At 45.6% G+C, this 15,976-nt stretch overlaps 1 protein-coding gene across 2 annotated transcripts in view; it reads left to right on the forward strand.

The window, feature by feature from the left end:
- The window catches only part of GABRA3 (gamma-aminobutyric acid type A receptor subunit alpha3), a 67,290-nt gene that overhangs the window by 22,808 nt on the left and 28,506 nt on the right, over positions 1-15,976 (forward strand). For both annotated transcript variants that reach the window (XM_082263956.1, XM_082263957.1), the window contains exon 2: positions 9,033-9,140. In XM_082263956.1, the coding sequence (XP_082120082.1) occupies positions 9,052-9,140 (89 nt within the window). In that variant the 5' untranslated portion in view covers positions 9,033-9,051. The remainder of the gene's footprint in view (positions 1-9,032; positions 9,141-15,976) is intronic.

The following is a 15,976-nucleotide window of genomic DNA, read 5'->3' on the forward strand; positions in this document are numbered from 1 at the left end:
TTTTGGTCTTTTTTCATTTACTTTGCAAAAAATAAAAAAAAAGTGATGAATAAACACCACCAAAGCTCTATTTGTGCAAAAAAAATAAATGATAAAAATTTAATTTGGGTACAGTGTTGCATGACCATGCAATTGTCATTCAAAGTGCGACAGCGCTGAAAGCTGATAATTGGCCTGGGAAGGAAGGGGGTGAATGTGCCCGGTAGGCAAGTGGCAACAATCCCAACTTGATCATGGACCATAGCCCTGCATTGGATGTGATAATGCCGAGGGACAGTCCAGCACCGGAGCATAGATGGAGCAAAATCTGCCCGGGGGAGCGGAGTATCAGGTAAGTAATAGTGTTTTTCCTCTCCCCTAGACTAAACATGCTATTTACGCTTGCAGCGCAGGCACAGTCCCCAGTGGCGACCAGTCTATTGAGGGCGCAGGGGCGTTGCCCCCCCTATCCATACGTCCGGCCCCCTAATCTACATGCAGGGCACAGGACGCATGGATTCCAATGGGGCTTTTTTTTTTTTGTTGGAAGCACGTGATTAGAGCCAGAGGCTCTAATAGGCTTCAAAAAAGGGTGGGCTCGGGGCGCAGAGCACTGCGCCCTGAGCCCACCTAGTTGTGTGACAATAGCGAATGAATATTCGCTATTGTCACACGGATCCTCCTCCTGGCCAATCAGGAAGCGGGTCCTGAGTCCCGTTTCCCCATTGGCCGAAAGGAGAAGCCATGCCATTGGCCAAGGAGGAGGAGGGAGGAGACGCAGTAGACTGAGGAGAAGCCACTGCCGCTGCTGCCTGCCTGCCCTCCACATGTTCGGGGTGAGTGAGCCAGCGACCATGGAGTGTCAGCCGCCACTGACAGCCCCACTGCAAGGGGTCATTTATTTATTTATTTCAGGTACTTAAATAGCGCCATCAATTTACGCAGCACTTTACATATACATTATATAATTCACATCAGTCCATACCCTCAAGGAGCTTACAATCTAAGGTCCCTAACTGACATTCATACATAACCTTATCAGGGCCAATTTAGACAGGAGCCAATTTACCTACCAACATGTCTTTGGAGTTTAGGAGGAAACCGGAGTACCAAGAAGAAACCCACGCAGGAATAGTGCCCCATCATTGGTTTCAGTTGGAGGAATAGTGTCCCGTCATTTGTATCAATGGGAGGAAAAGTGCCCCATCATTGGTGTCAGTGGGAGGAATAGTGCCCCCATTATTGGTGTCAGTGGGAGGAATAGTTCCCCATCATTGGTGTCAGTTGGAGGAATAGTGTCCCATCATTGGTGTCAGTGGAAGGAATAGTGCCCCCATTATTGATTTCAGTGGGAGGAATAGTGCACCATCATTGGTGTCAGCGGGAGGAATAGTGCCCCATCATTGGTATCAGTGGGAGGAATAGCGCCCCATCATTGGTGTCAGTGGGAGGAATAGTGCCCCCATCATTGGTGTCAGTGGGAGGAATAGTGCCCCCATCATTGGTGTCAGTGGGAGGAATAGTGCCCCCATCATTGGTGGCAGTGGGAGGAATAGTGCCCCATCAATGGTGTCAGTGGAATAGTGCCCCATCATTGGTGTCAGTGGAAGGAATAGTGCCCCATCACTGGTGTCAGTGGGAGGAATATTGCCCTATCATTGTTGTTAGTGATAAGAATAGTGCCCAAAGGGCCAGATAAAGGCAAGCAAAGGGCCACAGCTTGGAGATCCCTGCTCTAGAAGACAGGGGCAGTAGCAGAACAGCAGCTTGTAAAGCACTGAGCAGCCTTAAGCAAATACCCCCTGCTGTTTACAGAGGAGCTAAATTACCACTATATGAGGGTATGCTTATCTTCCATTGCTGTCAGTGGGAAGAATAGTGCCCCATCAATGGTGTCAGTGGGAAGAATAGTGCACCATAATTGGTGTCAGTGGGAGGAATAGTGCCCCATCATTGGTGTCAGTGGGAGGAATACTGCCCCGTCAGTGGGAGGAATAGACCTTGGTAGGTTTCTTTAAAACCTACCAAGACCACTTTAATTTCTGCTTCCCCATTCACCTACTCCATTTCATGAAAAAGGCACAATTTCTTCAAAATCTCTTTATTCTTGCAGAAATTTCAGGGAAATGAAAACCTATAACATCCTACATCCGCATTTGTGTCTGCAGGTGAAAAAAAAGTTCCTCTAAATGTGTGTGCGTGTGATTTCAGTGCCTTATTCTCATTCACAATATTACGAAGCTCAGCTTATTTTCCCTTCTCCTAAAAATAGTGCCCCATCATTGGTGTCAGTGGGAGGAATAGTGCCCCATCATTGGTGTCAGTGGGAGGAATAGTGCCCCATCATTGGTGTCAGTGGGAGGAATAGTGCCCCATCATTGGGGTCAGTGGTAGGAATAGTGCCCCATCATTGGGGTCAGTGGGAGGAATAGTGCCCCATCATTGGGGTCAGTGGGAGGAATAGTGCCCCATCATTGGGGTCAGTGGGAGGAATAGTGCCCCATCATTGGTGTCAGTGGGAGGAATAATGCCCTATCATTGGTATCAGTAGGAGGAATAGTGTCCCATCATTGGTGTCAGTGGGAGGAATAGTGCCCCATCATTGGTATAAGTGGGAGGAATAGTGTCCCATCATTGGTGTCAGTGGGAGGAATAGTGCCCCATCATTGGGGTCAGTGGGAGGAATAGTGTCCCATCAGTGGGAGGAATAGTGCCCCATCATTGGGGGTCAGTGGGAGGAATATAGCCCCATCATTGGTGTCAGTGGGAGGAATAGTGCCCCATCATTGGGGTCAGTGGGAGGAATATAGCCCCATCATTGGTGTCAGTGGGAGGAATAGTGCCCCATCATTGGTGTCAGTGGAAGGAATAGTGCCCCATCATTGGGGTCAGTGGGAGGAATAGTGCCCCATCATTGGGGTCAGTGGGAGCAATAGTGCCCCATCATTGGTGTCAGTGGGAGCAATAGTGCCCCATCATTGGTGTCAGTGGGAGGAATAGTGCCCCATCATTGGGGTCAGTGGGAGGAATAGTGCCCTATCATTGGTATCAGTAGGAGGAATAGTGTCCCATCATTGGTGTCAGTGGGAGGAATAGTGCCCCATCATTGATATAAGTGGGAGGAATAGTGTCCCATCATTGGTGTCAGTGGGAGGAATAGTGCCCCATCATTGGGGTCAGTGGGAGGAATATAGCCCCATCATTGGTGTCAGTGGGAGGAATAGTGCCCCGTCAGTGGGAGGAATAGTGCCCCATCATTGGGGTCAGTGGGAGGAATATAGCCCCATCATTGGTGTCAGTGGGAGGAATAGTGCCCCATCATTGGTGTCAGTGGGAGGAATAGTGCCCCATCATTGGTGTCAGTGGGAGGAATAGTGCCCCGTCAGTGGGAGGAATAGACCTTGGTAGGTTTCTTTGAAACCTACCAAGACCACTTTAATTTCTCCTTCCCCATTCACCTACTCCATTTCATGAAAAAGGCAAAATCTCTTTATTCTTGCAGAAATTTCAGGGAAATAAAAACCTACAACATCCTACATCCGCATTTGTGTTAGCAGGTGAAAAAAAGGAAGCGTTCCTCTAAATGTGTGTGCGTGTGATTTCAGTGCCTTGTTCTCATTCACAATATTACGAAGCTCAGCTTATTTTCCTTTCTCCTAAGACGTGTCCTGCCAGTGTGGCAGCATACAGTAGACGCACGTAGAAACCAACGGAGCTTGAAATTGCAGCTGATCTGTGCCTGTGGGGGAGGGATGGAGAGGCCATTACATGTCTCTATGCACAGTAGAGAAGTCTCAGAGGAGATTTCGGAGGCCTGCGCACAAAGTTTGGGGAGATAATGGAAAGCTAGGGCTGCTGTGATTGTTTTTGTAGAGAAAACCGTGAGTCTGCTCAAAAGAGGTGTTAAAAATACAAACGCAGAATTGAAGCATATCATGGAAAGCCTTAAGGCCACCATTTGCACCAATGAGAAATTCAGAAAAACCCTGTCTCCCCGAGTTGGGCTTTCTAAATTCCACCCATAACAAAGACCTGTTGTCATAACTGACGAGGTGGCTAAATGACTCAGATGTACACCTGGACAACCGTGTGTGGTGAAAGAGTCCAGGAACAATGTATTCGTTCACAGTTTGACCATAACAAATAGCCAGCAGGTTTCGAAGGTGCAACAAAAAACAGAATTCATGTGGGCACCCAAAACCTAACATCGTACAAGTTGCACATGTGTGGCAAAACATTGCTGGCAGGTAGAAAAGAGGCTTTTACTGCATAACGAGCACACCGAGTCTGCTGTGCAATAAAAAATATTTTTCAAATAAGCCTCTGGTTTCACTCTGCAGTAAATATAGTACCCAATCCTAGTACCTAAACCTAAGCACCACAGTGACCATGAACCAGATCTTCAGAGCCTTCAAATGTCCACTCCAAGTGCCCAATCCTAAGCACTACAGCAGGCATGTCCAACTTGCGAACCGCAGGCAATGCGGCCCACTGCCTCCTGACAAATTTTTTTTTTTTTTTGCTGGGGAGGAAGGAAGTCGGGTCGGGGGCACGGCCACAGCGGCTTCCATTAAATTAGTGCTGGGGGGGCGGCAGCGCGAGAAGGGCACGGCAGCGTTTTATTACTTAAATACCTTAACTATAGTATATATTTTATATGCGGCCAGAGAAAATTTCTCTACACTCAATGTGGCCCAGAGAAGCCAAAAGGTTGGACACCCATGCACTACAGTGACCATGAATTAGCACACACACACACATCATAGGTTGAACTGGATGGACTGATGTCTTTTTTCAACCTCACAAACTATATAACTATGTAACTATGTAAGTACCACTGTAACCATGAACCAAATCTTCAGTGCCTCCAAGTGTCCACCCCAAGTACCTAATCTTAAAGTGGTTGTAAACTCCATTCATGAAATCTGACCTGAGCACATATATCTATAGTGTTTACTTATCTCTCTCCAAAGCTCTGAGTGCCATGTCTTTCTGCTGCTTTGTTCCTCTGTTATCAGCATGATAACTTCTGACAAGCTCTCCGACACACGAGATAAAAGCAGCTGGAAAATTGTGTTGGGGAGGGAACTTAGAGATAGATAAGCAGGGAGCTAGTCTATTCACAGTACAGCTCTGCAAGTTTCTTCCTTCCTCTGCCTATGTGGAGGGGGGTGTGTGCCTTTCCTCCAATCAGCTTCCATACAGTGTATGCCCAGACTCCACACCGACTGCTGAAACAGAACGGAAGAAAGATTTTTAATACAATGTGCACTTTCTAAAAAAAACGTAAAAAGGGAAAGACAGCAGATATACATGTAAAACGTATGTAGGGAGTTTTTATTTTTCATCTCTGTGTATAGTCTTCGCCTATTCATTTAACTGGGTATAGGAGAGGGTTTACAACCACTTTAAGAACCATAGTGACCATGAACTAGATCTTCATTGCCTCCAAGTGCCTAATCCTAGCTACCACAGTGACCATGAACCAGATCTTCAGTGCCTCCAAGTGCCTACTCCAAGGGCCTAATCCTAAGTGAGAACCACAGTGACCATGAACCAGATCTTCAGTGCCTCCAAGTGCCTACTCCAAGGGCCTAATCCTAAGTGAGAACCACAGTGACCATGAACCAGATCTTCAGTGCCTCCAAGTGCCTACTCCAAGGGCCTAATCCTAAGTGAGAACCTCAGTGACCATGAACCAGATGCCTCCATGTTGGGGCTTGATTGTCAGCATCACTATGACCAAGTCCCAGATCTTCAGTGCCTCTACTGACCATGCCACAATCCTCAGTATTCCCTATGACCCGGCCCCTGATCCTTATGGCTTTAAAAATTACTAAATGCTAATTTAAATGCTAGACTCGCCTTCCTATAGAAGCTGTTCAACAGCAGTCTTTCTCTCTCTTTCAAAGAAATTGCGACATGTGAAATGTGCTTTAATTTTCTAAGCACCTGTATTGCTCGGTGCACTATTAAATTCCTTTATTGCAGCATTACCAAGGAAACAAAACTGCAAGCATTAAAATATCATTGCTAAGCAGAACCGAATTCATGCAAAACAATGTACACCTACAATACAAGTCTATTTAAACCAAAGGCAAGGGATGCAACAATAGAGTTCAACGTAAGCTGATACATTTGCTGTATCTAAAGTGATTAAAAGCACAATAAAATAACACAAAGAATAATCCTGTTCCTAACCAGGAACTAATCGTATATTCAAAATACTTGACTTCATTCAAAGAATCAGAAAAAAATGAATAAAGAGGTACAGATCAAAAGAAGGCAAATCCTCTCTACATCTAGGTCAAGGCCTAGGGGGTTGGCCATGACCATGGCCAAGGGGGTGCTAATGTTTGAAGATTGGACGGCGCGGCCATTAGACTTTCATCTAGAAAGGGATCCCAGATGAACATTGCCTCTTGGGCCCTTATAAAAAATCCGCTTTAAAATTCCATCTGTAGATTGTAAAGGTAAATGCATTAAAAAAATTACCTAGTAGCCTATAACTAGACACAGTAGAGGTCATAAGCCGGGTCATGGCTTTTGGATAAATCTGCTATAAACGGGAAGACTGACCAACAGATTACATTCCGTAGCAAAATATAAGTCCATAGCTCTAATAGCTTTAATACCAAGATGAGTTTAAGTATCTTGAACTCTGGAAAACAGCTGGCCATATGTGATAATCTGTTGAGCTGAAGCTTATTTTAAGCATGCCTTCACTAAATGCACAGCGGAGCTATATATAGCAACATGACAGACATTATACATTCCGCAATGAAAGATGAAATCACTTATATCAGCAATTCCTATGATTTGGTCTGGAAAAGTAGCTAAATGCAGAACAATCTTATATACTGAATATATATTTGAAAATAACATATATATATATATATATATATATATATATATATATATATATATATATGTCAATGACATGACTCTTTACCCATGTGGTCGGCTGTGTCCAATCACAGCCGGTCACATGTAAATGAGGAAGTGCCGTTATTCGGCTTTCCTCGGCTCACACTGTCAGTGCCCATCAGTGCCGCCTCTCAGTGCCCATCAGTGCCACCTCTCAGTGCCACCTCTCAGTGCTCATCAGTGCAGCCTATCAGTGCTGCCTATCAGTGCCACCTATCAGTGCTCATCAGTGTGCCATATTAGTACTTCCTCATCAGTGCCACCTCATCAGTGCCCAAAAGTGCCACCTCATCAGTGCCCATCAGTGCCGCCTCATCAGTGCACATCAGTGAAGGAGAAACATTTATTTATTTTTAAAATTTACTCACAGAAAATAAGAAAACATTTTTTTTTTCAAAATTTTCCGTCTTTTTTCTTTTTTTTTTTGCAAGAAATAAAAAACCCAGAGATGATTAAATACCACCAAAAGAAAGCTCTATTTGTGTGAAAAAAAAATGATAAAAATATTTCATATGGGTACAGTGTAGCATAACCGCGCAATTGTCATTCAAAGTGTGACAGCGCTGTAAGCTGAAAATTTCGCCTGGGCAGGAAGGGGGTAAAAGTGCCCGGTAGGCAGGGCCGGTGCTTCCACTAGGCAAACTAGGCAGCCGCCTAGGGCGCATTGCCATCTAGGGGCGCAGCCACAAGTCAGCACTCCCTCTCTGTCATGAATGATCCTTGTGAGCTGAGGAAAGGGGCGGCAGTGGGGGAGGAAGAAGGGACAGAGGAAGATGCCAGGTGTCTGGGGCAGTGGAAGAACTACCAGGCCCTGGCTTTCCACCATTGCTGGGGGAGCCCCAAGGGGCAGGAAAGGAGCCCACCGGAGTGCTAACTGCATAATGATCCTCTTCTTCTGGAGCTGAGTGGCCTAATCCCTGGGCGGGAAGTGAATCTCTAATCTGAGCTGGTGGGCAGCCGTTCATTTCCCTGGGTCAGTATTAAGCAGGGAGCGGAGGAGAGCTGAACCTGAGCCGGAGCTCGGCACTGGATGGCGGCACCTTTACTGGAGCAGAAGCGACGAGGCACCGGGATTGGCCTGATGAGGTTGGTGATGAAGGAGGTACGGAGCTCTCTGACTGCTGCTTCTCCCTCCACCAGAAGCCGGTTGGAGCTGTGGTGAGCACTGTGGTCCAGGAGAGGAGCGTCCTGGGAGAAGGAATAAGCAGGATCACAGTGAAGGAGGGCAGAATGCAGGCCACTCTCTTCATACCGCCCAGTGAGTGTCCCTAGAACAGGGGATCAGGGTCCCTGGGTGTGACATGGAGTATCCCTGGTGTGAAAGAGAATTGCGGTCACCAGGTATGCCATGGGGAATCTGAGTCACCAGGTGTGACATGGGGGAGAGGGGTCACAAGTGTAACAGGGGTTTTGGGTCACCAGGTGTGCCATGAGGAACTGGGATCCCTGGGTGTGCCATGGGGGATTGAGGTCCCCAGGTGTGACACGGAGGAACATCAGGGTACCCAGGTGTGACATGGAAAAACATCAGGGTCTCCGGGTATGACATGGAGGAACATCAGGGACCCCTGATGTGACATAGAGGAACATTGGGATCACTGGGTATGACAGCATTACATGGAGGAACCATCAGATCAGGGTCACTGGATATGACATAGAGCAGTTTTTAACCCCTTCCCTTTTTATTTATTTTTTTTCGGGGGGGGGGGGGGGCGCAAGTAGCTGATCTTGCCTAGGGCGTAAAACAGTCTAGCACCGGCCCTGCCGGTAGGCAAGTGGTTAAACTATGTAATGCAAGGGCCTGCCTGATTCCATACAAACTGAAAGTGTTTAGGTGTGACCTCATATTATATGGTTTTGGTAAATCTAAAGGGAAATTGTAAAATAAATTGTATAATGTATGGCCAGCCTTAGTCAGGTTGAAAAAGACATAGGTCAATCTAGTTCAACCAATAGAAAAAAAATGATAATTTTAATTATTGCTTGTTTATTTTTTTAATTCTTATTGTTACATTTTTATTTTAATTAATCTTGTTACATTTTTAATTACTATGTATAATTATTATGTGTAACTAGCAAATGGTGCTTATTAAATTAAAGCGAACTGCGTTTACTTTTTTCCGCAGGTCCCGCTGATAGCCCCCAATGGCGCTGGGGCAGGAAGAGACATCTTGGCTGTCTTTGATTGCTTTCGCATTTCTTCTGCAGATGTGTTTTCTGCCACCAGGAAGAGGGTAGGAGACGGAATGTGCTTCTTAGGAAACATACATCCTGTTGCCTCAGTATTTATGATGGCGATTTGCATATACTTCAGAATTTTATAAAGAGCGATCAGATGAATTGCAGTTAATTGCAAAGTCCCTCTTTGCCATTAAAATGAACTTAAAGCGGAGTTCCAGCCTCAAATACCTTTTTTAACCACTTGCCGACCGCCGCACGACTATTTACGGCGGCGGTCAGCCCCTCCTGGGCAAAGTGACGTAGGGGTACGTCACTCGCCCGCTAACCACCAGAGGCGCGCTCCTGCCCCCGCTCGTTCACTGTGTTCCCCGCGCGAGTGACAGGCGGCTCGAATGTCCGCCGGGCACCCACGATCGTCTGCTGCAGAGAGAGAAAGGCAGGCGGCTAATGTAAACAAAGCCGCCTGTCATTCTCCCCTGTGTAACTGCAGAGATCATACGGTCCTGCTATGTAGGATCGTATGTCTCTGTGGTTACACGGAAAGCCACGCTCCTTTACAGTTAGAAACACTCCCCTAGGGACACATTTAACCCCTGCCTCTCCAATAAAGTTAACCCCTTCCCTGCCAGTGTCATTTTTACAGTAACAGTGCATATGTATAGCACTGATTACTGCAGTAATGTCACTGGTACCCCCAAAAGTGTCAAAAATGTCAGTCAAGGGTCCGATCGGTCCGCCGCAATGTCGCAGTCCCGTAAAAAAAAAAAAAAAAAAAAATCGCCGCCATTACTCGTTAAAAAAATAAACAATAAAAATGACAGAAATCTTTCCCTTAGTTAGTAAACGCAATAAATTTTGCGCAAACCAATCAAAATACGCTTATTGCGATTTTTTTTATCAAACATATGTAGCAGAAAACAAATTGGCCTAAAATGTTAAAAAATTTAGATTTTTACATTTTTTGGGGGGGGAATTTCATATAAAAAAATGTGAAAAATATTGTTTTTTTTTTCAAAATTGTTTATAATTTTTTTGTTTATAGCGCAAAAAGTAAAAATCGCACAGGTGATCAAATACCACCAAAAGAAAGCTCTGTTTGTGGGAAAAAAAGGACGTCAATTTCATTTGGGTACAGCGTCGCACGACCGCGCAATTGTCCGTTAAATTCACGCAGTGCCGAATCGCAAAATAGGGCCTGGTCAGGAAGGGGGTAAAATCTTCCGGGGCTTAAGTGGTTAACTAAAAATACCCCTATAATACTAATCCATCGCCCTTTACAGAACTGCTATTCTCATACAAGGTGTACAGTATTGGATTTTAGTCAAAATCTTACTTTTAAAAACGCTGTCTGAGCGCGGCCATCTTGGATGTGGGCATCTGAAGCCGCAGTGTAATCTGCTGTGTCCTTCTTCCTGATTCCAGGGAGTGTTCTGGGAGTTCTTCCTGATTCCAGCCTCCTGGGAGTGATGACAAACAGCTCCCAGGATGCAATGCAAAGGCGGAAGTGATGTCGGTGGCCGTGGCCACAGAGGGGGAGAAGGAGGAAGTACAATCAAAAATGCCCTGAAAATAAGGTAAGGGACCCCCAAAAAAATTGAAAATGCCCAATTGTTGATCAACATAGCGAGCACTCCAGGGATCACTAAAGTTGCAAAATAGGCTGGAACTCCACTTTAATCCCATAAAAAAACATTTCCACTGCATTTGTGAAAAAGGCTTTAGGGCGCCCAAAAAAGTCCAGCAATCGCCAGGACCGTCTCCTACAGTTAATTTAGCTGCAGTATCGGGGCATCACCAGTGCAGATCTTGCTCAGGAATGGCAGCAGGCAGGGGTGAATACATTGGCACACACAGTGAGGAGAAGACTTTTGGAGGATGGCCTGGTGTCAAGAAGGGCAGCAAAGAGGCCACTTCTCTCCAGGAAAAACATCAGGGCAGACTCATTCTACAAAAAAGGTACAGGGATGGGACTGCAGAGGACTGGGGTAAAGTCATTTTCTTTGATAAATCCCCTTTACGATTGTTTGGGGCATCCAAAAAAAATAATAAATGATACACCTAAGGTGTACTAAGCCGCGCTCACCTAAAAGTGCAATGTGCAATAAATAACAACAACCTCTTAATATTAAGGTGCATATAGTAAAAAGTGCATCAATAAGTGCAAAACCAATATTTAGAAGATAAAACACAATTAATGACTATAAAGTGCTTAGCCAGATAAATATTGCATCAAATGGTTTTAAAAGGTGCATATAACCAATATAAAGTGCATCAATAATCAGTGAATACGTGAATCATAAGTAAAGTCCCATGCACCAATGAATGGATAAATAAATAAATATAAATGGTGCAGTCTCCAAGGGATGATTCTTCCTCATGAAACAGATCTTCACTCCCTTCACCACATAGGCACCCGGTGTGTGGGAATGCTTACCAGAAAGCACCGACCCCTTAATTACAGGGGGTCAATGCAAGAAGACTGATGTCAGAGTGACCAGAATCCAAATGAAAGATCAAGCCCTCCTCGAGTATCCACTCCACAAACGCCTGTATAACAAATAAGCTTCACACTCCTCCGCCACCGCACGCTCCTCAGCGATATAAAAATGAAGGAATGGCCAAAATGGTGACGTACGTTCAAGCAGTTTATTTAGAAATAAAGTGGACACACTTACATCATAGATAGATATACGGGCATACAACACAGGATCCGAAATTGAGTGGTTACCGCTTCCGCGTTATTCAAAACTGCATCAATCGGTCCCGGAAATGGTCAGAAAAACAGCGTGATTGCGCTCCTATGTTCCCAACCGGTTTCGTCGGCTCACAGGCCGTCGTTCTCAAGGGTCATGTGATCGCAATCACCCCAAATAGGAGTTACAATGCCCTCTTTTAACCAAGTAGCCCCGATGAGACACGCCCGCCGGAAATTATGTCTTCGTGACAATCACACTAACCCGGATGTGCGATCTGTCAATAGTAGACACCCACCGGAAGTGATGTCTACACGGCCAATGTGTCAATCGCAATGTCCCGGAAAAAGGGTTCCAAAAAAACCCTTGTCTGGAGAAGAAAAGGTGAGCGCTACCATCAGTCCTGTGTCATGCCAACAGTAAAGCATCCTGAGACCATTCATGTGTGGGGTGGCTTCTAAGCCAAGGGAGTGGGCTCACTCACAATTTTGTCTAAGAACGCAGCCATGAATAAAGAATGGTACAAAAACATCCTTCGAGATCAACATCTCCCAACCATCCAAGAACAGTTTGGTGACAAACAATGCCTTTTCCAGCATGATGGAGCAGCTTGCCATAAGGCAATAGTGATAACTAAGTGGCCTGGGGAACAAAACATCCACATTTTGGGTCCATGGCCAGGAAACTCCCCAGACCTTATTCCAATTGAGAACTTGTCGTCAATCATCAAGAGGCGGGTGAACAAAAAAACCCCACAAATTCTGACAAACTCCAAGCATTGAGTATGCAAGAATGGGCGGCCATCAGTCAGGATGTATCCAGAAGTTGATTGACAGCTTGCCAGGGGGAATTGCAGAAGTCTTGAAAAAGAAGGGTCAACACTGCAAAAATTGACTCTTCATGTAATTGTCAAAAAAAGCCTTTGACACTTCTGAAATGCTTGTAATTATACTTCAGTATCCCATAGTAACATCTGACAAAAAGATCTAAAAACACTGAAGCAGCAGACTTTGTGAAAATTAATATTTGTGTCATTCTCAAAACTTTTGGCCACGGCTGTAATTCATTCATATGGCACTATTCAACCTTATTTTGATTTGTTTTTCTATTAATAAACTCAGTTATAAAATGGAAGATATTGGATATTAGTTTCTGACTTTTATATGGTTTTAGAATATGATGTGAATTTTGTTATGAATAAACTTTATCAATTTTTTAATTGGTGCCTAAAAAGTCCATGTTTTTCAAATATCTACATACTGTAGTCCACATGTGTCAAAAACAAGGCCCAGAGGGCAAATCTGGCCCTCCAGGCAATTTCATGTGGCCCTTGCACCTCTCCTGCAGCTGCAGGAGAGCTCCAGCCCTCCTCCAGACCCTGTACTTTTTGCTTTCCAGCAATGCCTAAGGTCCCTTTCACACGGGCGCACCGCCCGACGGAGTCTGTTCTGTTCAGCGGGGGATCGATCCGCTGATCCCCGCTGGGCAGGCGGATGACAGCTCCGTCTCCGCTCTGTGTGCAGAGGCGGAGCTGTCAGATCCCCGCTGTCCTCTATGGGGAGATTGGATGAGAACGGACCGTCTGTCCCTTCTCATCCGATCCTCCAGACGGATGGAAAATAGGGTTTCAATGCATCCGGATTTCATGGACAGGATCGGATTGGATAGCAGCGGGTGTCAGCGTTGACACCCACTGCCCCATAGGGATTCAAGGAGCATCCGATCAGGTCCACCTGAAAAACTGACAGGTGGATCGGATCGGATCGACCATGTGAAAGGGGCCTAAAGCTTCTTTCCAGCAGCAGCACAAGATAAGGGGGGTGCACTGCAGGGGAGGACTGGGCTAGGGGACAGGGGGGCAATTGCCTCCTGGGCTGTTCTGATGCCCTGTAAAAAGGCTGCACAGCTTCTGCCAAAGAAAAGACTAAATGATTCCTGGTGAAGAGAAGTAAAATGTCGCCACTACTGATCTACTGAGTGCCGGAAGAAGACAACGACAGAGCGCAGGCCCGATGCCCCACTGGAAACTCTTCTCCCCCCGGTCAACCCCAACCGAGCTGTCCCAGATCCCCCAAACTGCCCCCTGTAGGCCAGCTTGGGAACCTGGATTCGGCTGGTGGGTAGAGAGTACTAGGAACGTAGCTTCAGCCTGGAATGGGGGTCAGGAGGAGGCCAGGAAGAGGGAGAGTGGGAGGGGGGCCCGAGTCGCTGCACCATGGGCCTCTGGACTGTATTTGCCCCCTGGGCCAAATGTTGCCAGTCAGCCCCTGGTGCACTGTGATGTAAGGGAGGGTGGGGGACTCAATTCCTGATGGTGGAGAGGCTCTTGATGCCTTATGTAAGAGTAGGGGATGTTCTGGACATCTAGCATTAGATACAACCCACCCGCCCTTTTGAGGGCAATCGTAATGCTGATGCGGCCCGTGATGAAATTGAGTTTGGCACCCTAGTGAATAGGATGTGGCACTCGTTATCATCCATCATGCACCCACAGTACGCCTTATGTAAGTATAGGGGATGTTCTGGACTTCTAGCATTACAGATACAACCGGCCCTTTTGAGGGCAACCGTAATGCTGATGCGGCCCGCGATTAAATTGAGTTTGGCACCCTAGTGAATAGGATGTGGCACTCGTTATCATCCATCATGCACCCACAGTACCACCCTGTGCTGGCATAATTTCCATTTAATATTCTATTTATAAACTCTTGGGGATCCTGCCAGTGGATCCGCTTCCTCCTGCAGGGTGACAACACCAATGACCCACAGCGAATCAGCTGTGTTGTCACTTTGTTCTGCACTGAAGTTGCATAGATAACAGAATTTCATTGACATGCTCTCCTGGTACAAAGAGTGCAGCCAACTGCCTGTCAACATGACAATGGTGTCACACCGATTAAACAATGGTGTCACACCGAGTTTTACAACAATAGGTCAGGAAAGGCAACTCTCGTGTTTATATCATGCCAAGTTTTCCTTTACAGTGCATTCTTTCTTTTTCAAGACAGCAGTCAGATTCGGTTTCACAAAAAAAGATTTCTTATTTAAATGACAATCTATACAAATAAAGTTATATTTACAGTTGTAAATGTTCCTGAATATGTGACAGTGAGTGGGCGAGAAAAAGAAAGTGTTTCGCTAAAAGCTAAAAGTACGAAAATGACAAACAAATAACTCCCCATTTAATATTATAAAAAACTGAGTTTTATGCCTTTATACAGAATAAAATATGATGTAAACCAAGGTGCTTTATCTCCAGTATGTAATATACCATCAAAAACAGCCCAAAGAAAAAAAGACCAATACATTTTATTGAACATCCCATTAAACAATAATAAACTCAAGGCTGATTATAAAGGCTGCCCCCCCCCCCCCAAAATGCTCATATTACAGGACCAGAGATCCCAGCAAGGAACTAGGTCCTTACTCCTGACTAGGCAGATTAAAACGGACATCCTATAGCAGGGAGAGAGGGTCTACCCCCGAGACTGCCCATAGGCATAGCCAGAACTTTTTTCTGCCTAGTGTCCTACTCCTGTAGGGGGCAGCATAACCCTACTGATATGAAGATCAGAGACTGCATCTGTCAATGAACAATAGAGAAATGCTCATATTACAGACACACTACTCCTCTTGGGAGGTGAAGAGTCTTTTGAAATTGAAACATGTCTGATTCGCATGTAACAATTGGTTAAAGTCGGACTTGGTTGTAAAGAATGCATACACATACCGTCAGGACCAGGGTCTGAACCTGCGACCTCTGCTGGTGTCTAGCGATGTCTCTTCTTGGTGAGCCACCTGGGATGCTGGACAGTTCCATGGGCAACTTGTTGAATGATCCTGCCCTGAACCTTGTTTCTCTTAAACCTTGAACTCTTTGCTCCTCCCATGAACTTCCTATTTTGGCCATGCCTTTGTACTTCCTATTTGCCAGATTATTGTGCTCTCTCCAGGCAATATCTCAATCTTGTTACCCACTCCTGCTGCTGTCCATATTTCCACGACCACTCGTTACTGAGCTTTGTCTTGTTCCTTGACAATGCTTCTGCTTAATCCCAACCTACGACCATTTGTTATTGACCTTTGGCTTGTTTATTGACTTCACCACTGCTTAAGCCCAACCTGCGACCATTAGTTGTTGACTTTTTGTTTGTTTACAATGGACATGTGGTGAAAAACTGTAAGCCCCCGTTCAC

The sequence above is a fragment of the Pelophylax lessonae genome (genome assembly GCF_965119305.1).
Source record: "Pelophylax lessonae genome assembly, chromosome: 7".
Classification (NCBI taxonomy): domain Eukaryota; kingdom Metazoa; phylum Chordata; class Amphibia; order Anura; family Ranidae; genus Pelophylax; species Pelophylax lessonae.